Genomic DNA, 23,754 nt, shown 5'->3' on the forward strand with positions numbered 1-23,754 from the left:
AAGGCGTGGTCTGCTAGTATGGGTGCGTTGGGAGGATAGTAGCCAACCGAGGGGAGCTAGACACGCAAGAACCAAGGAGCTATTCGACCAACTAGGGGTCAAGCTTTCCCTCACAACGACATACAATCGAAAGGCCAACGGGAAGGTCCAAAGAGGGCACGAGCCGATCGTCAAGGTGATTGTCAGAGCATGCGACCGACGGGTTGGCAACTGGCCGAGACTCCTACCTTATGTGCTATGGGCCGGCCAAACTATGCACAGCTCGGTGAACGGGTACATGCTAGCCGAACTCATATTCAGACAGAAGCCGATCATACCGGTAGAGTGGACGATAACTTCATGGATGACGATTGACTAGTCGGACGAAATGAGTCGGGAGGAGCTGCTAGCGACACAGATACGACAGCTCAAGTGAAGGCCGGAGGACGTGGAACGAGCGACGACGAGGGTGGTGGAAGAGGCGAGGAAGAAGAACAAGGGGTGGTTCAACAGGACACACCGCGTTCGGCCGAAGAAGGTCAAGGAAGGCGACTGGGTGTTGGTTTACGACAACAGCCTCGACAACCAGCACCGGTCGACCCAAAAATTTGCGCAGGCAGTGCTTCGGGCCATATGTGGTGACGAGCATCAACGACAATGCAACCTATCAACTTGCAGAGTTAAACAAGATGAGAATAGCGATACCGATGGTGGGAAAGCGGATAAAGGCCTTCAAGAAGCGACATGAAGTGGAGGTAGAGGTCAGAAGCGCCAATGAGGGTGAGGAGTCGGATGAGGACCGAATCGACGACAGTTCGGGAGAGGACGAGTGAACACCGACCTAGAATCCCCATCGCTTCACTACCTGACACATGTCAGAGGATGTGCAATTTGGTGGGGGTGGATGTCATGAAGGATTCCGTCCATAGGAAGAAAAGGAGTCGGATGTGCGTGAACAGGGGTGTGCACGAATGCATACGAAACTGTCTTTATGTATAAACATGTATAAATAACATAATATTAGTTCGTCTGTTGATGAATACTAGGTAGGTATGATTTAATAGGTACTTTATGGTCACACGAGTAGAGGAATAAAGGCGATTGAGGGGAGGAGATCGAGGAGAGAATCGGGGGACAGAAAGTGGTTGTCTTAACAACATGATATAACGATCTCTCTCCTTGAGCTATAAAAGGAGGGAGAGAAGAATAAAGAAAGGATCCATTGTTTGGAGGTCGAAGTGTTGTCGGTTTGCGATCTGGGGTTCTGTCATTCTCTCTGTTTCTGCTTTGTACTGATTCAGGAATAAGGTGAGGCCTCTGCTCGCGCAGGAAGCCCATGTGCTCCCGACCAGAGGCTCATCATTCTGTGTGTGTGTGTGTGTCCAGAGCTCGAAGCTCTGTTGTCGTCCGCGTCTAGATCATAACCCCCTCCCTGTTTAGAGTTTAATAGAATACATTTGTTGTTCTTTTCAGGAGTTTCCTGTGTTGTTGCATTCGACCTGCTTTATCTTGTCCCTTGCATCCGTGTGTGCATACCTGAGTGCACTAGCCCGTGGGCCCGTTGTCCGCTATCTGACGGCAGTTCCAGAGCAGTGTGCGTGTCCGAGCCCATGTGCTCCTCATCCCGACATCCGGAGACTGGTCCGGATCGGATACGTGTCCAGGTCACGCTCCGACGAAGCTATCCAGGAACCGATCTGGATAATCTCTCTTCCCTTACCGGCTCCTTGGTTTGAGACCCCGGTGGTCTTGCCCCGTTTCAACACATACTTGCAGAAATCTGTGACAATGTGGAAAACCCTGAAAGGGAAAATCCACGAGAGTCCACAAACTCCAAACAATATCACTATGGTAGGAGGAAATACACGGGAGACTCTAAGGCAACAACCTTGAGCTCCTCTTCGTCTGGTGACGGTTACAACAGAGTTACAACTCTCTCTCTCTCTCTCTCTCTCTCTCTCTCTCTCTCTCTCCTACTCACTTAGTTACTTAGGCAACTACCAACAACAACTTTGTATATATGATACAAAATGATTTGCCCTAGTTGTATTCATATTAATACAACTTTATGGCTATTTACCATTCTAGCCCAAATAGGCGCAACAAAACCTATTTACAAATATGACCTTTTCTGGATACCGATCTAGATCTGGATCCGATCTTTCTTCTTCCTTGGATCCAACTGATCTAACTCATGCTCTTCTTCCAATCCGACTCGATCTCCTTCGAAGTTGGTTCTCTTGACTCCGATCGGGCTCGTGCTTTCTTCCCATCCGGAGGGACCTGTTTCCTAATATATTGTTACCAAGTTGTTGCCTTGAGGCATATGTACTCCTCTAGTGAAAACTAGAGAGGTTGTACTTGGTTATACTCAAAGCATAGTGAAATTATTTGGACCTTTTAGGGTTCCCCACGGACCTTTAAGGTCCTGTGGTTTCTCTCGATTTGGGTTTTCCACGTAAAATCCGATGTCCTCAAATTTCTGTTTTTGGTTGTGTCTGAAGGTCCTGTGGTTTTTCCCGATTTGGGTTTTTCCACGTAAAATCCGGTGTCCTCAAATTCCTGTTTTTGGTTGTTGTCTGTTGTTAATTGAGTTGGTAATCTAAGCTAATCCCGATTCATCCTAGAGTTCGCTAACACATCACACATTTTCTCATTTTCAGAGACAATTAAAGAGTTAAAGAGGGGCATTGGGAAAGGTACTAAGCAAGACAAACAATATGGTTTCAAATGGAGAAGAAATCTTTGAAGCAGGTAACAGTTACAAAAAGAGGCAAAAATGCCTGCTGTTATTATGCATTTACAGGAACCAGAAAATTTGTGCCCTGTGATGCAGAGAACAGTGTTCATAAAAAAGCCATGGCAATATATATATGCATTAGGGTTCTGTGTAGATGTTCCAGTATCATCCAAGAAAGAAGGTGAACCATAATTTGTCAATTCTTCTCATAAAGAAATAAGGAAATACAAAAGTAGATATACTCAAGAGGGCGTATGTCAAGAGGTTTTGGGAGAATCTCAAAGAAAGACAGTGGAATCCACAAGAAGTTGATACTCAGATGGCTTCAAAGAAGAGGAATTGTGTGAATCTGATGGAGAGACAAGGAAAATCATGAGATAATCGATACTCAAAAATCATGAGAGACAGGAGAAGATTCACAACGATGCAAATACACACTCCTTGTCGATGGAGGAGTCACTTGAAGATTCAAGAATGGACTGTTCACTGTCTGATAAACCAGAGAAACCTGGTGAGGAAATTGTTAGGGTAAAATTGAGGCATCGGCCTGCTTATAGAGGTGTGTACTTGGACTCTTCACAAATTTCAGTCCTCATGTTATAACCCTACTACAAAGAAGCATGCCTACAAAGAATGAATGCTCCTGATGTACATTTTATGTGCTTAGCAAAAAATTTATTGTGAATAAATGGATGTTGGATGCTCATCCATGATTGCCTATCGGTGAAACGAGAGTTGGAAGATTGACATGGTTCTCAAAGGATCAACATATCCTAACGACATTGTATTTTATTAATTGTGGATTAAATGATCTTCGAGTATTTCTGATTGCATGAACCAGTGGATTGACAAGACTCTGCATATACATAGTTGATTTGACCTACTTTCAAAGTTTTGATTAAACATAGAATCAGAAAGAGTGAAGAGTCCATCGTTGGCACTCAATCAAAATCAGAGATGCAATGCTATTCTATTAGGGCTTTTAGGGATGAATTCCAATTTAATTTTTCTCTCACCATGTAAACAACATTCCCTTAGGGTCAACATGTTTTCATAAGAAGGCATTTGAGGTACAGTGGTCAAACGAATAACCAGCCAGTTTTGTTGATTGAATTAAGAAACGTTATGTTCACTTTCGGAGCTCCCATTTAATGTTTGATGATCATTGATGAGTATCAATATGAATTCTCAATCTTGGACTTAAAGAGATGTTCTCTTTAATGTTTGATGATGAGTATCAATATGAATTCTCAATCTTGGAGTTAAAAAGAGGTGTTCTCTTTAAAGCTTAAAAGAGCTTCATGGGCAAATCTTATAAAAGCTTTAGTATTGTGTACTCCATAGTTTAGTTCTTTTTTCTAGTTTTTAGGATTTGCATATTGATGATGTCTCATTATAGCATTGTGATATTTCCTGCATTAGCCATTGGAATGATTGCCTTGAAAATGAAAGAAAAGCCTCATGCGTGTGTGTGGAAGGTATTTTACTAAAAAAGAATGCATTCTTCCATAGAAGCTCAATTTTAGGTACAATGGGAGAAAATCACATAAAAAACAAACAACCAGAGAGCCTACATATACCCCAAACACTAAATTATATACATGGCCAGAAGGATATATGGTGGTGGTGTTAGGGTAAAAAATATGGAAGCCATGTCTACTGTAAGTACATATAATATATATATAGTGAAACATCACCTCAAGACTGGATTATGATAAATGCATATAGAGTTTATATCCTACATAGGGGTGATTTAAATTCTTATTTAGAAAATATGCATGCATGCATGGTATGTATGTATGATAAATCTGTTGAATGTTATGGATCTATTTAACGAGGGGCGACCGTGGGTGGGATCCAGCTGGTGGTGACGCTCGGATTCGTGGTGAGAGGGGCGGTCTCTCGCTCGCCCGGAGGCGGCTCAGCCGTGAATTTGTTGGGCTTTTGGGCATCGAAAAGGACTACGTGGTCGGGAATGAGGCCACGGGTCTGGGAAGCACTACTCGTAGTAGCCGTGGTAGAATTCTTCATCACGGGCACACCCTTCATCATTATTCCGGAGCAGTTCTGCCTCCTCCGACGGCAAAGACATAACAAAAGGCATAGCAAAAGCCCGGCCCCGACCACCGCCCCGGCCACCGCGATCCCGATCTTTGCCCCCGTGCTCAACCCACCATGGTGTCCATCCTTCGAGTGTGACCCATCCTCTCCACCATTCACTAAACCTCCGACTCCTCCTCCGCTCCCCGTGATGGACACCCCGAGGCTCGTAAACACGTCAGTGCTCGGGTTCGTCGTGAAATTCCACCCCGAGATGTTGTACACTCCAGCGGCCGCCACGAACCCCACATATGGGTCCTCGGAGAAGAGTCCCTCCAATTGATCCGACACAGAGAAGTTGAGAACCCGAGGGCCGCCTCCGCACGTCGGGCTCCCCACTAGAAGCTCCTCGGATGTCGCATTGTACTCCACCACCACTTGGTAGAAGTAGTTAGGGTATGAATTAGGGTTGGGGATGGAGCACGAGTTTCGGTTTACACTCGTGTCGTTATGGGACCACTTTGTCCCGTTGAAGTCCCAAGTGAATTGCGGACCCGGCAAGGCCGAACTGTTGATGTAACCAACCACCCCAAATTGACCAGAGCCGCCCGGCCCAAATCCATTGTAGTTCCAACCATGGGAGCCTCCGCGGTGTCCATTGGAACTATCACCCCAAGAAGAAAAGGAGTGGTTTTCGGGGTTCAGATCGGCTCCTCCACACACAGTCGCAAATTCGATGGAAATCCCCTTTTCGGCCTCGGTCAGATTCCCGGGCCCCGGGACGATCACGAAGGCTAATGTTCCACTGGTCGAATTGGACAAAAAGGTGAAAACCGTGACAAAGGATTGGAGGGTTTTGTTGGCCGAATTGTAGATGGCCACGGGGGACACATAGAGCGCCTCGGCGGAGGAGGAGGTCGCATTGAGAATGAAGTATCCATTGTTTGATGTGTCTACATTGGTCGAGGAATTGAGTAGATCCGATCTAGACGAGTAAGAGAAAGATGGCACAGAAGCAGCCGACACGGAAGATGACCATGGCGCGAGTGCCGCAATTACAATGAGTATGCGCACTACTACCTTATTCATCATTGCTAAGGCTCAACAGCAAGCCAAAGGAAAGCAAAAAAGCAAAAAGAAAAAACCAAAGGAGGAAGCGTAAGGGAGAAAGGTTAGCAAAAATGAGGACAAGAGAAAGGGTGAGTGATCTCCTCTTCTTGATTTGGGAAGCCTTTTCTTGACTTAAAATCTTAAAATCTTCTTGACTAGTCCATACCCCCCCTCACAAGCCACCTAAGACCAAGTCTCATGGACTCGGAATTCCATACCAATGCATCAGACAACCCCACATGCCCTAAAATAACCCATATAACCCCGCATCCATAGCTCCATTGATTCATAACTTTGGACCAGTCATGCTAGCTCCGCGTTACTTTAATGTAGTAGACTAAGTTTGTTGCCATGAGTTACCGTTTTTTATGTCTCTCATAGCATTCACATGTAAGGTTCCTTTACATCAGATCATTCTCGTATAGAAACCTAATATTGTATCTTTGGATCATTTATTTATGTAGTTTATGTTTTGTCTCTCATAGCATTCACATGTAAGGTCCCTTTACAACAGATCATTCTCGTATAAAAACCTAATATTGTATCTTTGGATCGTTTATTTATGTAGTTTATATTGTATGTGGGAAACCTCAACATGTTTAATTTAGGGGCCCATTATATAGGATCATGTGTCTTTACACTCTTCGCTTCATTTGTCCATTATAGTGTTTGTATGTACTAGTGAGGCATGTGACCGTCGATCAAGTGACATCTAGGTTGTTGCATAGAATATAATCACTCTATATTGTGTGAGACCATATCACCCATTTGTTTCATATTGGGTTTCATAGAGATACCCCCCTCTTTTATTGGATGATGTATTCAATTTTTACGTTTGGTATGTGAATGTGATATGGGCCCTTCAGTATTGTAGCTTCCTCAATTTCTAAATGAGGCCATTCGTGCAGTATTAAAAGACTATTATTGTTGCTTGCGCATCTTTGAAAGCGTATAGTCACAATGATATATGTCCCACTACCACGATTCACATATAATAGTCTTTAATAGAGACGTTTCACAAAGCCAATTTCACAATTTCAAGAATCAACACCATCAAATATGGAGAGGAATAGAATAACTTTTGGACCTTCTTTTTCTATACAATAGCTAGAGAATAACACGATGTAAAATTCTTGGGCATCTAGAACTATATTATTTTTTGTAGTTGTTCCTTTCTATTTGATATAGACGGGAACTTCAATATATAAGTTTAGAACGGTCCCATTATAACAAAGTCTACCTTTGACTAGTATGCCTAAATATAAAAATCAATGATGACATTGTTGTTGCAAGAGTGATGTCCAAGTGGTATCATCAACATTAAGGTTCCATTCACATTCACCATTGTTACAGTAGAATTGATCATCGTTGTTTTTACCACATAGTTTGACAATTAAGTCATAGTGGTGACAACTACGGTCTTGATGGGTGTCGGAACCAACAAAAATCTTTAAAATACACTTGAGTTATCCTTTATGTTCCCAAAATGACCCTAAAATTGAATCGTTACCCAAATGGCCATGATCAACCCCCTAGAAGAGGGGATTAATTGATAATATAAATAGTTCAAATAACATATAAATGCTCTTTTTAGGGTCTGCCCCCAAGGGCCATTTGTTAAAATAAAGGAAGATTGTAGCATGTTTTCAATGGTTTTCCTTCATTTAAACCCAACACTATTGGATAGGTTTGCAATTCCAAGGAAAGTAGAGAATTTTGACACGTCCGCGCAGAATTGGTCGACACACAATTTTGTGTTGATAACATTTTGACAATTACACAAACTTGTAGTTTAATACAATTTTTGGAACTTTGTAAGATTTCCACGTATGGGCAATGAAAAAGTATTTTCAACAAATTCTTGATGGGGAGAAAAAGCACAAAGCAATAGCCACGATGGAAATCAATATAGAGCAATTACAGGAAACTTAACGATGCAATTTATTTCTCCAAAATCTAACTCGAGATTCAATGAACATTCTCTCTTTGCTTGTGATAGAGGAGTATGCCTTATGAAAGTTCACAAAGACCATGGTCATTGGTTATTACATTGTATCATGTAGGATTGTTTTTAATTTATCGTATTGGCCTTACAATGACATTCTTACTTTATCCATGGTTTAGTGATCCTTAGAAAAGAGGCTAATGCGAAGAAACTTAAAAAGTGTCCTCTTTTCTACCTCTTACATTTCTAACAAACTTTTATTAGGAGATTTACATTATCATGCCAACAACCAAAACATGGCATACTTGTGGGACAACATCATCATGGATATAACATAGGACAATAAAATTTTGAAAATAACCCCAACATTACCTACGTTGGAGATATCCTTGGAGCGCGATGAGTTAATCCTAACGGGGAGGGGTTCAGTTTATCCTCAAAGCAAGATTAATAATTTTCCTTCTAAGATCAATGTCATGAGTTTCAAACATGGATTCCAACCAATTGCCTCGAGTACACATTGATATCCAAGCCCCACTAACATATTAACTACAATCCAATGTCAATTCATCTACCTAACTGCAATTTATGTCGCTTGTCATTTGGGAGGGAGGTTAGGTTTCTTTGAGTGATGTTTTATTGGAAGCACCATGCTCAAACCTCTTATCCATACTTCTCTAAGGGCAATCTACACATGACCGGAGCTTGATTGTAGGGCAAGCACTCACATAATCGTTATCTAAATTGTTATTCACAAGAAAGCAATAATTGATTTTGACATAGCACATTAATTAAACGACAAGAGTATGTGGAGCATAATACAACAATATATTGAATGGAACAACAATGTGTAAAACAAGTGTACAGAGATTAAACTTAGATAATTTATCTCTAATGTATTTTTGTACATCATGTGCCCTATAGAAGGTTTTTATATGTATGTTTGGGCAAGTCACTAGGAGATATATTATACATACGTTTTTGAAGATTATGGAAGAATAGGGTAATACTCAAGAGCATAGCCTAACCCAAAATCTTTATGCACAAAGTAGATAAGACACCACGAAAACGAATCACATTTAGACACAAATGAAAGAAAATTGAACCTTCTCATATTTATTTGTAATGTTACATGTACGATCAGGGCAAAAATTCGATGGGTGTCATGCCCGTCAAAAATATACACTTAATAAAAGTGTCCGTCAAGTGACATACAAAGTTTCAATTTCCATTTTCATGTGAATGGCCCCTAAAAATTATACATGTCAAATGACATGCTAAAATTCTATTTTCTATGTCATGACTCATATATATTATAGGGAAAAGTACCAGGATACCCTTGGAGTTCGTCTATTTACCAGAATGCCCTTGAAAGTTCCAAATTTACCAAACTACCCCTATGTCCAAAATTATACACTTTATAAAGTAATTATAAAGTAATTCTTTATTCTTTTCATCCATATTTGCTCCTTTTCCCCTACCTTCTTCTATTGGCTTCTTCTTTGTTTCATATCTCTTTCATGGCACCTCTTCTCCTTCAACCCTCTTTCGTTTCTCTTCCATTATAGCCTTAATAGGCATAAGTCTAGGATAGTTTGAATGGCTCATCCCAAACAAGTCTTAACGAATTCTCTTATCAACATCTCGTTAAGTCTTCCTAAGTAAAAGTTTCTTGTCCTGCATATTTTAGAACATTTTGACAAGAACCGAAGGTTTTTCATGAAAATTAGCTACCTCAATGCTGGCACTTACAAAAAATGTTACATGCCAGCCTCTCTCTCTTTGCATCGACTTCATCCATGACCTTTCTTCATCCCCACCATTCCTCGATTTGGGAGAAGTGGTAAGACATATTTCAAATGAATGGATCAAACCTTTCTTTTAAGAAGACTTTGTTAATTTGTTGCGCTGCTCCGAAGCTACAACAATCCTACAAAATGTTACATGGCAGGCTCTCTCTTCGCATCGACTTCATCCATGACCTTTCTTCATCCCCACCATTCCTCAATTTGGGATAAGTGGTAAGACATATTTCAAATGAGTGGATCAAACCATCTTTTAAGAAGATTTGGTTAATTTGTTGGTCTGTTCAGAAGCTACTCCCAAATCCATCCTTAGATGCTCTAAACCATCACATTAGATGCGCCTTCTAGGCCCCACATTCTCTTGAGGTATTATCACTATTCCTTCTTTGGTGTGACATGAAGCTTTAAATCCTAAATCCTTTCAATTATCTCCACAAGCATCTTCTCATTTATGCACAGTTGGTTGGGACTGTAATGCGACATCTCCCAAATCCGGAAAAAAACACACTTACAAGCTCTGCCGATTATCCAACAATTGCATCACATTCACCTAAGTCATTCAGATGAAGCCTTTTGTGAATCATCCAGACCTAGATGACACCCAACCCTAGATTTATTCCGAAAATGATGAAAAACTTACCTCCTCAACAGCACCATCACCACAAATCAATGATGATTCCGCCACACTAGCAGACTCACCTCTTAGAAACCTTAGATCCAAGCGATGTAAACAACATCCATCGCCTCTTCTACGCTTCTGCCGCCTATAATTCATTCTGGATGAAGGGGATCGGGATATCGTGCTGAAACAAAAATGCATTAGGGTTTTAGGGTCTACGGCAGAAATCTAGGAATCTAAATGAAGATAACATAAGAAAAAGAAGAGTGAGAGAAAAACACAGGAAAAAGAGTACCTGCACCCACCGGCTCCAAGCAAATTGTTCTGAAATCTATGCAGGAAGCTGAAAGAACGAACGACACGAAGCTAAAATGGAAACAGAGAAAAATGAAGAAGGAAAGAACAGAGGAAATCGTCTGGTTTTTTGGGGGGGCTTCTGCACAACAGTGTATGTCTGATACCCCTCAAGTTTTTTGAAAATTCGTAGAATGCCCTCGCATTACTTTTTGTTATTTTTCTTAAAAGTCTTGATATATTTCTAGAAGAGGTGAATGAAGGTGTCAAGTGTTTCTTTCGTTAATTCTTATGTATATTTTTTCGGCGTATTCGTATTCTACGTATTGCGCGTATTTTTATCTTTAGAATACGTATTCTAAGCACCTTGTCAAGTGTTCTCTTCGTATTCTGCGTATTTTTCACGTATTTTATCTTTAGAATACGTATTCTAAGTATTTTTGAAGTAAATGTAGAATATACTTGGTGTACACATATTGTACACACTTAATATCTTCTTTTTCTAATATGGAAAGACCATGCATTTGTTTCTTTAGTCTTGCATGGGCACATATTTCGTGCAAAGAGTATTTCAACGCATTTCCATTTATCATATGCTTCCTTGTACGTTCCATAGTTCATATTCTCCTCTTCGTTGCCTTTAGTAAGCTTACTAATTCTCATCATTTGTCGTATTGTTTATTTTTGTTTCATTTTTTTCATTTCTTCCACAATTGTTTCGAGCAAAATCTCGAGCCTGTGTATAACTTCCCTTTTTTGTGCCTTTCTCCCTTAGCACACACCACACAATGTCAGTGAGTTTTTCAGATGGGACCCTAATAGAATTGGTAAAAGAAGAACACAATTATGTCATTGACTTCTGTAAACATATTATAAAAGGTGAGGCACTTGTTAGATGAGCATATTAGTGGAGGGAAGAACCTCAAGACCATATCATGGTCTAGACTCTACACGTGATGATGACTACGATGATAAATGCAACAATGAGACGACAAAGAAACAAAGGTAAAATTAGAGAAGTAAAAAAAGAGATGTAGAGAGAGGATAGAGAAGTAGTACAAAGAGAGAAGGTTTTATAGCACCGTCTGAATGGGAAAAATATCTCGTTGGGATGATATAACAAATGATGGATTTAAAAAATATGTATGCATTGGCGATTTGATCATATGTTTTATTAGTGTTGGGATTGCGGTTTCATGCCAACAAGTTGGAATGTGGACCTAATGAAATTGTTACCAAAGGTACCATTCCCCGAGTCATTTTGTCAATGGAGACCAATTTTACTGATGGGAGGTTTACATAAGGCGCTTGTGAAGACATTATCAAACTAACTCAAATTTTGTTTACTACAATTTATTCATCCAATTGATTATAGGTAGAAGTATATTGCACAATGTATTGAATGTTCAAATGGCAATGGATTATGCTCGACATGCAAATCAAGAAGTGATTATAGTGCAATTAAATAAGAAATGGCATATGATCATATCATTTAGTCTTTTGACTTAGGACTAATGCATAACATATGTTTTCGATTAGATTATCTTGAATTATATTTGTACTTGGGGAAAATGCAACATCTTGTGTAATGTGTAATGGTGGGATCATTCCATACATTTTCATCTCCCTAGATTGGTACAACAAGGATGCCATCTCATTCCTTTGTTATTTGTCATTGTTACTTGTCGGTAAAGTTATCAAATCTTACAATTGTTTGCGGTGATATTGTAGGGTTATATATAATGTTCAAAAGACAACTAGTGATGATTGCTTTCATTAATGATTCCTTCATACTTTTACATGCCTAAAGAAAATCTCGAGAAGAGTATGTTAAAATGGAATCTATTTACCTTAGCTTTAGGGTTGCATATGAATCGGAGAAACTCTTGTTTGGTTCCTTGTATTGAGACTAATTTACAATTTTTGGGATGATAGGATCAATGATTAATAGGGGTACATTGTTTTGACATTTGAGGTATCCATTGGGAGTTGATGTTTCAAATTCTTAATTAATTTAGTGGATTGACAATAAGTTTAAGGAAGGTTTATGTAATGTTTCAATTGTGGGCATTTCATTTATGACCCAAAGTGAATGTATATTTGGAGCCCATGCTTTTATATTTTTTACAATGGTTTCTTTGGACCAAGGTGTTAAACGAGATGTTGCAACCTCTTTGGTTTATGTTGTGGTGAAAGAAGGAAACGATGGGAGTTATATGGATTTCATGGGACCATTTGGCTACTATCAGCGTTTAGGTAGTTCGTGGATATTGAATTTGTATATGCATTTGACGGCTTGTCGTTTTTTTCCAAAAAGATTTCCTTCATTAGTATTAAGAAAAAAACGCCGGAAGGCTACAAAATGTACAATTAGAGAGTGTTATATACAAAAAGGATAATCAGGGGAAGGGCTAGGGGTGATGATATTTCCAGATCGGTCCTTGAGAGGAGACCATGAATAGAGGCAACTTCCTCCATAACTGTAGTAATTTTTTCCTTTTCTTAAGAGCAACCTCTGAAGAGCCCGACATATTGTCATTTGCCCATGCACTACTGCCAATAAGCTCTTGCATAATTCTGGCAATATATCTGAGAGAAGGGGAATTATGGAATCATATCGTCTTTTACACCGATACTTCCATAAGGTCCATAATGTAATCGTGGATACGGTTTTCCATACATGGATTGCACACATTTGCTTTTGAGGTTGCTGAAAAAGGGAGACAAATATTAAATGCTTGTTGATGATTGTCTTAGCCTCTAGAGCATCATCTGCCTCATACAATAAGATATTGGAATGGAGAACCCCCCATACCGCAGATCCCCAGAAGAAGAGGCAACCTGCATAAATTGTCAGGAATAAAGAAAGAACTTTATTCCATACCTACAGGGCTAGTGAACAGGACCAGAGAGCATGCTTGGTAGTTTCCTGCAAGTTACCACAATAACTACATTGTCTAAGAACGGGTGCCACGTTTCCTTTCAAAGACTGACCTACAAGTAGTGCTGCATGTAGTAAAAGCCATCTGAAGAGAGTTTATTTTGTTGGTCCCCTAAAAGACCAAATCCATTTCCAATAAGTCTTCAAATGATTGGTTGAAACACCCCCTAGTTATTCTAGTGCTTTTGAGCCGCAGGAGTTGGAATATTCTTAGACATGAGTAAGGTTCTACCAAATTTCACAATATACTGGAAGAACGGAACTTTCTGCATTGGATATGTTAAGTAATTAGGTAATTAACTAGGGTTAATTAGAGACTAATTATATGGTTACATTAAGCAGCGGAATATTAGTATGATATGCGCGTGAAAGTTTGTCAGAGGAAGAGAGAGAGAGAGGAAGTTACACTTGATCACAAAGATAAATGGGGGATGATTGACTATATTGAAAAGTGTCATCAACATACAAAAATACCCACAATGAGGTATATATACAACCCATGTGCAAAGGTGCACATGTGTGGGTAGAACATAGGTACTTATGTGTAAGTCCTACATTAAATGTACTAAGGAGTGGAGGATCTAGAATATCCCACATAAGTACAAGGTCCTATTTAAAGGCTTAAGGTCAACACATTAACTAGATTCGATCTAGGTAGTTGCTAAGTTACATGTGTTGACTAACTAGATTAAACTAGTTGAGCTTGATATCTCAACACGCCCCCTCAAGCTCAAGTGTGAGGCGTCCAACATCCGGTTTAGCTTCCTTCGGCTTCGTCGGCATCGGTGCGGCTTGCGGTTTTCTTCGCGGTGTTGCGCGGCTTTCTTCACGTCTTCGCGGCTTCGTTGCGCGGCTCTCTGCGGCTTTGTTGCGCGGCTTTCTTTGCTTCTTCACGGCTTCGTTGTGCGGTTCTTCGCGTCTTCGCGGCCTCGTTGCGCGGCTCTCCGCGACTTATTCTCCCCCTCAAGCCTGTGACGAAGGCTTGGATCCTTGGGCTCTTGTTTGGCCACTACCTTCATCGTGAGGGCATAGTGATGGGCCATATACTCGTTGTAGGCGTAACAAGTGACTTGGGTCTTCGCTCGTGATGAGCGGCGGAGTTTCTCGTTTGTCGATGTGAGTGCCTTCTTTACTCCGGGTGTCCTCATGATGGGTACACCGAACTCATTGTCTAGTGAGCGAGCCGAATCATCCGAGTTACGGTCATCGGGGTGGACCACGACTTCGTATTCGGGCATCTTACCTTTGCCTTTGTCCGATGTCGGACTTGGCCGCGACTTGTTTTCATCGCGTGGAGGCTCTTGTGGGCCAATTAGCTCGGTAGAGCTTGGATTGTCCTTCGGTGGAGGACTTGGCCGAGTTTCGTTGTCCGAGTTGGCGTTCAACTCTTCCTTGATCGGGTCGGATGGAGTCGCATCGGGCTTATACCAAGATGCCGATTCGTCGAAAATGACGTCACGACTTATCCATACCGCTCGGGTCGAAGGGTTGAAGCACTTGTACGCCTTTTTCGCGGACAAGTATCCTATGAGGATACATTCTTCCGACTTCGCATCGGGCTTCTCTCGACTTTCGTTCGGGATGCGTACATTCGCAATGCTTCTGAACACCTTGAGGTGCGAGAGGATGGGCTTCCTTCCAACGAAGATCTCGTATGGAGTAAGCTCGTGGACTCCATTAGTGGTGCACCGGTTCATGAGATAGACGGCCGTGGATGCCGCTTCGGCCCAATAGAAATTCGGCATGTGCTTCTCATGCATCATGGCGCGTGCTACCTCGAGAATTTGCCGATTCTTTCTCTCGGCTACTACGTTTTGTTGGGGAGTGTGTCGGCATGAGAATTCTCTACGAATGCCTTCACCTTGGAGGTAGGAGGTGAACTCGTTGGAGAAGTACTCCTTTCCTCCGTCCGATCGTAGGCATCGAATGTGCCGACCGATTTCTTTCTCCACTTGGCTTTTGAGCCTTTGAAAGTGGGAGAGCACTTCGCTCTTCTTCTTCATCGGGTATATCCACGCGTAGCACGAGTGGTCGTCGATGAAGGTGACGTAGTAGCGGCATCCTCCGAGCCTCGGCGTTTGAGCCAGTCCCCATACGTCCGAGTGGATTATGTCAAGGAGGCCTTTGCTTACGGAGCTCTCCTTCGGGAATGGGAGTCGATGTTGTTTGCCGGGTTGGCATGCTTCGCACACTCGGTCGACTCGTTTCGATTTGAAGGCCGGAAGTCCGATTACGACTCCCTTTGATTGCATTCCGCGAAGCCGTTGGAGGTTTATGTGGCCGATTCGCTTGTGCCACAACTCGATGTTTGTCTCGGTCTTGAGACCTTTGGCGTACATGGCCGATTTTACCTCGTTCGAGTCGAGGATGAACAAGCGACTGTCTCTCCGTCCCTTGGCTATGAGTCGGCCTTCTTTCTCGATGAAGCAACCTTCATTGTTGAAGCGGACTTGCATGCCTTGCTCCACGATTTGGCCGACCGAGACCAAATTCTTTGTTATTGTGGGCACGTGCAAGACATTCTTGATGCAAGTTTGCTCGCCTTCTTTCCCGAATGGGACATCGCCGATGTGCCGAATGGGATGCGGAGTGTCATCTCCGGTCTCTATGTAGCCGGGTCGATCCGGCGTTCGCAAGTTGCGAAACCACTCTTGATGCGACGTCATGTGGTGTGAGGCGCCGGAGTCTACGAACCACGCGTGTTCGGAGTTGGAGGTGCTTGCGGAGTTTGCGGGATCGGAGGCCATCATAGAGTTCGCTCTATGCCTCACCATGAAGAGTTCGCCGTAGTCCGCGTATTCCGCATTCACGACGTAATTTGTGAGTTGTCGGCTTGTTGAGGCCGACTCGCTTCGTCTTTTTCGGCACTCCTCTTCGCGATAGCCGATTTTGCCACAATAGTTGCACGTAGGTGGCGTCGTTCGCCGACCTTGTTCGGCGTGGAAGCTCCCCCTTCTTGTGAAGGTTCCTCGATGGCTTCCGTTTCCTTGCCGAAATTGTGAATTCCCTTCGTGGGATAGGTCGAATTGACCTCTTCTACTTCGACCTCGTCTTTGGGCACCATCCGTATCGGAGAAGAGCATTTGTCCTTCTGATGTGTTGGTCTTTGGTTGAACGTGGTTTTCCTCGACCAATAGCATTGATTGGAGGTTGAAGAACGAGGGAGGGGTATCTCTCGCCAAGATTGCCGTTCTCAACGGGTTGAATCGTTGTGTGAGGCCGCCCAAGCATACTTGCACCATCTCGTCTTCGTCGATGTTGACGTTGATGGAGCCAAGCGAGTCGCAAATGCTCTTGATCTTGGCGGTGTAGTCTGTCACTGACATTTCTTTTTGTCGTATGTTGTTCAACTCTTGCCAGAGTTGAAGCTTGCGTGCGGATGTGTCCGCGGCGAAAATCTTCTTGAGATTTTCCCACGCCTCTTTGGGCATCTTGGCGTCACGAATGTGGCTAAGCATGTGGTCATTTACACATGTTGCCAAGCAATACATTACCCGACTCACGCCTTGCTCCAATGTTGGGTAGTTGGCGTGTGTGATTTCGGGTTTGTTTTCTTGTGAGCCGTTGATGTAGCTCCAATACCCTTGGCCGATAAGGTATTGATTCATCTTGTACTCCCAAGATGAATAGTTGCTTCGATCTAGCTTTTCGCTAGGGAGTGAGCTTCCCATTTGTTTGTTCATGTTGATTGTTGTGTCTTCCATTTTGTTTTTCTTCTCTTGGTCGCATACACGTCCTTCGTAGCGGCACTACGGTAGCGAATAGCGAATAGCCGGGATTTGTCGTCGGCGTCTCGAACACACAATCATGAATAAGCGGTGGGCTTAGTGGATTTCCTAAACCACACACTCTGATACCATGTTAAGTAATTAGGTAATTAACTAGGGTTAATTAGAGACTAATTATATGGTTACGTTAAGCAACGGAAGATTAGTATGATATGCGTGTGAGAGTGTGTGAGAGGAAGAGAGAGAGAGAGAGGAAGTTACACTTGAACACAAAGATAAATGGGGGATGATTGACTATATTGAAAAGTGTCATCAACATACAAAAATACCCACAATGAGGTATATATACAACCCATGTGCAAAGGTGCACATGTGTGGGTAGAACATAGGTACTTATGTGTAAGTCCTACATTAAATGTACTAAGGAGTGGAGGATCTAGAATATCCCACATAAGTACAAGGTCCTATTTAAAGGCTTAAGGTCAACACATTAACTAGATTCGATCTAGGTAACTACTAAGTTACATGTGTTGACTAACTAGATTAAACTAGTTGAGCTTGATATCTCAACAAGATCAATCATGGGACTAGTCCAAAACCATCCCCCTAGGTCCCACATCAGCCTATTAACTGGTTGTCGTGCATATAACCAAAGCATATCCCACAAATGGGCTATTGACGGTTGTGGATCCAAGAGATTTCTTACTAGTTTTGGCAATCACCCTAACTGGTACAACGAGTCGGTTTTGTAGCAAATTATCAGAGGGTGTATAAGGCTGCAATTTATTATCTTGTTGAATATGGAAATAAAAAATACACCCATATGTAGAAATTCCTTTAACAAAGAGCATCATGCTATCATATAATGGCAAGACTCGAACCCATGACCTTGTGCTGCATGGGTCGAGCTCTTGACCATTAGACCATACATTGTAATACATAAAATATTATTTTTATTTATATTTTATTATAGAAAATGGATGTATATTCTAGATTTCTCTAGAACATTCTAGAAACTTCAGGAGTACTCCTGAGAACACTATAAAAGGAGGCACAAGGCATTATTTCGAACCAAATCGGTTCAACGGCAGTCTTAAGCCTCCTAGCTACTATTGTATACTCCACATAATATATATATTTTATCATCATTCTCTCACCCTTTCTCTCTCTCTCTATCTCTCTCGCTCGCTCGCTCTTTCCTTCTCTCGAGAGTTCTACACCTCTCTTACTACTAATCCTCATCTTTTAGTACTAATTCCTCTCTGTCTTAGTACTGATCCTGACAGTTTGAACCGATTTCGGTACGTCCTCCTTCTGTCTCCTCCTTTCCTCCTCTTCCTTTTATCTTCTTACATATCCTCTTTTTTTGGTCTTCTTTTCGGTTTCCCACATCTTCCTGCCCCTTTCTTCCTTTCATACTAATCCTCTTATCCTCCCTAGTAAAATGGAAACTGTTAGCGCTCAGGAATACCAATCTGTTTTCTCAGAGATCCAGTGCTTAAAGGAGAAATTTGTAGCACTAGAACAAGAAAATCACCGTTTGTTGGGGGATCTTCAACAAATGGCGCATCAAAAACAACAACATGGGGAGCTGACGTTACGTGTGCAACAACTCGAAGCAACCATCATAGCGATGCAACAACAAGGACCCGGAACACAAGGGATTCATAAAGAACCCAATATCGGCCTTCCCATGAAATTCGATGGAACGCGATCGCAGTTTAGAGGGTTCCTTAATCAGGTACGACTAGTTATTCAAATGCATCCTTCCCGATATCCCACCGATGCATCATGAGTGGGTTTAGTAGGCACATTGTTAAGTGGTTCAGCATTGGCATGGTTCGCTCCGCTGTTTGAAAAAGAATCTCCAATACTAAACAATTTTGAAGAATTTATAAGTGAGTTTAAAGCCTGTTTTGGAGATACTGACAGCATAAGGACAACAATCAACAAAATCCGACGACTACGTCAAGGCGATCGTCCAGCCTCCGCATACGTTGTAGATTTTCGTCTACTCGCCTCCGATATCCCCTGGGATGATCAAGTGTTAATGGAGCAATTTCATTATGGTCTACATAACGATGTCAAAGATTTACTCTTGACCTTTCCCGAAGAACCAAAGTCATTAACAGAAGTAATCAGCCGCGCAGTGAGATGCGACAATCGCCTCTTCGAACGACGTTCGGAACATCAGTTCCAGATGCCAAGGGCAAGATCTGAGCCTACCTACGCCTCAGTGGTAGCGAAACCTTTTCCGAGGGAGTCATATAATGCACCTCAAGTAAGTACTCCAACTCGGATGGAAATTGACACCACACGTCGTCGTGGACCGCTATTGGAAGAAGAAAAGCAACGACGCCGAGCAAACCGACTATGTCTTTATTGCGGTGAACCAGGGCATATCGTGGTAAACTGTCCCCATAGACCAAGAAGGCAGGTAAACCAAATAGTTGCTAGCTCTGATTGTACTAAACCTGAGTCTATTTCAGTAGGGATATATGATAGTCCCAATAGTAATAATAGCCCAAATCTAGCGAACAAATTTGATGTCCTTAGTCAGTTAGAAGAAGAGTTAAACGACTAAGTCCAGCCAAAATAGGAGTTGTTTGGTTGGACAACCCTAGATCTGTGCAGCCCATTAGTGGTTCCATTCCCTCTAAGCAAGTTAGCAATGTGTTCGTAGCCCAAGTAACATTTAGTACTAAAAGTACCCCTCCATTACATGTCTTAGCACTTCTAGATTCCGGAGCTAATTCTTACTTCATGGATAGGAAATTTGCCCAAGCTCATCAGATATCACTCAGAAAACTCCCGTGTCCAGCCTCTGTAGTAGTCATTGATGGTCATCCGATTGCTTCTGGAAATATCATAGAAGAGTCAGAGCCCATTAATATTGTCCTAGATAATCTAGCATGTGTAGTATCATTTAATATAATTAGCATCCCAGAACACCCCATTGTTTTAGGATTACCATGGTTCGAATTACATAACCCAGACATAGATTGGAGAACAAGAGAAATCCAGTATCGAAAAGCCCGAGGGTCTACTCATGAGATTGCAACCATTTCGCTACATCAGTTGCGGGAAGAAGGACGCAATTGTTGGGAGACAGGTCCCTCCAGATGGGAAGGGAGAAGAACAGTGCCGGCGAACAAACTCGGCCGAGGCCGAAACGGTATGAGGAGTACCCGGCTACGGAGGGCCGGATGATACAGACCCGGTGTGAATCGGATGAGGAGTACTCGGCTATAGAGAGCCGGATGGTGCAGGCCCGGTATGAACCGGATGAGGAGTACCCGACTACGGAGAGCCGGATGGTACTGACCCGGTGTGAACCGGATGAGGAGTACCCGGCTACGGAGAGCCGGATGATACAGACCCGGTATGAGCCGGATGAGGAGTACCCGGCTACGAAGAGCCGGATGGTGCAGGCCGGTATGAACCGAAGGAAGAGACATATTCGTAAATATGTTTCTGAGAGCCCATTGTGGCTATATTTGTAAATAGCCGAAAAGTCATATTAGTATAAATATGACTTAGGGCAAACTAATATTATGTTGTTATTTTTCCTTGTTGGTGCAAGAAGAAGAGAGAGCGCGTAACTGTACAGAGAGAGAGAGAGACGAGGTCGTTGCCTCTCTTGTAACCGTCGCCTGTGGCGAAGATTTGTGAGCACGAGGTCGGTGCCTCAGTGAACTCACTGTTTTTGTACATTTATACATAGTGACAGTTTGCAGCCTGTGGGCTGCCGTGGTTTTTCCCCTAGCTTGGGGTTTTCCACGTAAACCTCCTATGTACCTCCTCTCTCCTTTTGTGTCGCGTGTTTTTTTTGTTTCCTGTTTTCTGTGTAAGTAAAGAATCTCGGTTGTGGCCGAGCGTTGGACATAAGGAACGGTGGGTTCCCGTCAGCAATGAAGAAATGTTTCTCTTCGCAATATTAGTAAAGCCCTCAGACACCATTAAAGAGGAGTCCTCCGTTCAACTTCCAAAGAAGTATCCTCATTATGCCGATGTGTTTGATAAAGTACAAGCCAATACGTTTCCTTCGTCTCGTTGTAGATTACCGTGGCTTGAATAAGGTTACAATCAGAAATAGGTATGCACTTCCCCTTATCTCAAGTCTTTTAGAACGGATCAATGGTGCCAGGTTCTTCACGAAGATCGACTTACAGGGAGCCAATAACCTTGTACGGATCCGACTAGGAGATGAATGGAAGACTGCGTTTCGCACCAGATATGGGCAGTTCGAGTATATGGTCATGCCGTTCGGCCTCACTAATCCGCCATCAGTCTTCCAACACATGGCAAATGATATATTCCGAGATCTCTTGGATGTTTGCTTGATTATCTATTTGGATGATCTACTGGTTTATTCAAAGACCCAAGAAGAGCATGATTCTCATGTACTGTTAGTAGTAAAACGACTTCGAGAACATGGTCTTTATGCAAAGCTGGAAAAATGTAGTTTTGGGTGCAACTAGGTAGAATTTCTAGGTTATGTCATTTCCTCGGAAGGCATCTCCATGGACCCTGCTAAGGTCAAAACTGTGGTAGAGTGGTAGACTCTGCGTTCGGTGCGAGATGTGCAATGCTTTTTAGGCTTTGCCAATTTTTACCGGAAGTTCATACAGGATTACTCAAAGCTCGTTCTGCCTCTCACACAACTTACCAGGAAGGGACAATCGTTCGTTTGGTCTAAAGAAGCAGACATGGCTTTTGAGAGTCTTAAAAAGGCATTTACATCGGCTCCAATTCTAGCTCATGTCGATCCGGAAAAACCATTTATTATTGAAGCCGACGCATCGGATTTCGCATTGGGGAGCATTCTGTCACAACGGGGTAGTGATGAGAAGTTACATCCTATAGCTTTTCACTCACGCAAGTTTGACACCACCGAAATCAACTACGAAATTCATGATAAGGAGCTATTGGCAATAGTGGACTCTTTTACATAATGGATGCATTTTTTAGAGGGATCCTCTCATCAAGTCACCGTATTCAGTGACCACAAAAACCTTGGCTACTTTCAGGACGCTCGTGTGTTAAATCGACGTCAAGCTTGGTGGGCCCACTTCCTCACGCGTTTCGACTTCAAAATTACATATCGTTTGGGGAAGCACCAAGGGAAGGCGGATGCATTATCACGGCGTTCGTACCTAGCACCGCGTCCCGGAGAGCTAGCTTTTGATAGCCAAAAGCAAGTAATCTTGGGACCAACATGACTGCCAGCAACACAGGTCTTTGGCATGCCCATGGATTCCCACGTTATCGATACTATACGTGAGCACTTGAAGACCAATGCTTTCGCCCAAGCCATTCTAGCACAAATTGATCCCTCTAGAGCATCTTGTTCACATTCGCAACCACCAGGTACAGACTATCGGCAATTCAAATACCATGATGGATTACTATTCTTTAATAAACTGTTGTATGTTCCTAATGGTTCTTGCTGCCTTCGAGTAGTCCAAAACTATCATGACACATATACAGCTGGGCATTTTGGTAGTACTAAAACATTAGATTTAGTAGAACGACCATTTTGGTGACCCCGTATGCGACAATTTTTCGAAGATTTTGTTCAGACTTGTGATACATGCTGTAGAGCGAAAATGCCAAGGCATCATCCATATGGTTTATTAGAACCATTACCAATTCCATGCAAGCCGTGGCAATCCATTGCTCTAGACTTCATCACAGATCTTCTAGTCTCTAAGGGGTTTAATGCGATTCTAATAGTCGTAGATCGATATACGAAGATGGCTCATTTCTTGCCATGTACTAAGGAAATATCTAGTGAAGAAACCGCTGAAATTGTCATGCGTGAAGTATGTCGACATCATGGCCTTCCCGATAGTATCATTAGCGATTGTGGACCCCAGTTCGTATCGAAATTCTGGAAGCACCTTTTAAAAATGCTTAAGGTCACTTGTAACCTCTCCTCTGGCTACCATCCACAAAGTGATGGCCAAGCAGAACGAACAAATCAAACACTGGAGCAGTATCTTCGATGCTTTCTAAGCTATCATCAGGATGACTGGGCAGATATTCTTCACTTCGCCGAATTTGCCTACAATAACTCTGTCCACGCATCGACTAAAGTTACGCCATTTTATGCTTTTATGGGTTCTCATCCCCAATGGTGTGTATTTGAAACCCTAGAGTTGTCCACAAATCCTTGCACAGAGGATCGTTTAGAGCAGTTACACAAGATACAAGCCTATTTATCTACTCATCTCCAACAAGCTCAACAAACACACAAGGTTTACGCGGATCGTCATCGACTTCCATCCAGTTTTAACATTGGAGATCGGGTATGGCTACTACGACGACACATCAAGACTACTCGCCCCTGTGAGAAGTTGGATTATTGGCGATTAGGTCCTTTCCGTGTTATAGGAAAGATTAATGATGTCACTTTTCGTCTCGATCTACCTCCGCAACTTCGGATACATCCGGTGTTTCATAGTTCTCTCCTCAAGCCCTATCAAGAGAGCACCATCCCAGGACGTATTACACAACCTCCACCTCCGATCGAGCTTGAAGATGGACCTGA

General features: G+C 42.5%; 1 protein-coding gene and 1 long non-coding RNA gene across 2 annotated transcripts; both read right to left on the reverse strand.

Annotated features, from left to right (window-relative positions):
* Positions 1 to 4,268: 4,268 nt before the first annotated feature.
* LOC147862194 (uncharacterized) lies at positions 4,269 to 5,987 on the reverse strand. The gene has a single exon (XM_087322838.1). It carries the CDS (start codon positions 5,849 to 5,851, stop codon positions 4,550 to 4,552), a length of 1,302 nt encoding a protein of 433 aa, XP_087178964.1. The 5' UTR covers positions 5,852 to 5,987; the 3' UTR covers positions 4,269 to 4,549.
* A 2,967-nt stretch (positions 5,988 to 8,954) lies between these two features.
* Positions 8,955 to 10,662, reverse strand: LOC147862195 (uncharacterized). The gene is made up of 3 exons (XR_015530033.1): positions 10,544 to 10,662; positions 10,260 to 10,422; positions 8,955 to 10,169 (listed from the first exon to the last, which is right to left on the reverse strand). It is a non-coding gene; the product is annotated as an uncharacterized LOC147862195 (long non-coding RNA).
* Positions 10,663 to 23,754: the final 13,092 nt, after the last annotated feature.

The sequence above is a fragment of the Azolla caroliniana genome, unplaced genomic scaffold (assembly GCF_043228905.1).
Source record: "Azolla caroliniana isolate FFs.n. ecotype wild unplaced genomic scaffold, voAzoCaro1.0.p SCAF_7, whole genome shotgun sequence".
Taxonomy (NCBI): domain Eukaryota; kingdom Viridiplantae; phylum Streptophyta; class Polypodiopsida; order Salviniales; family Salviniaceae; genus Azolla; species Azolla caroliniana.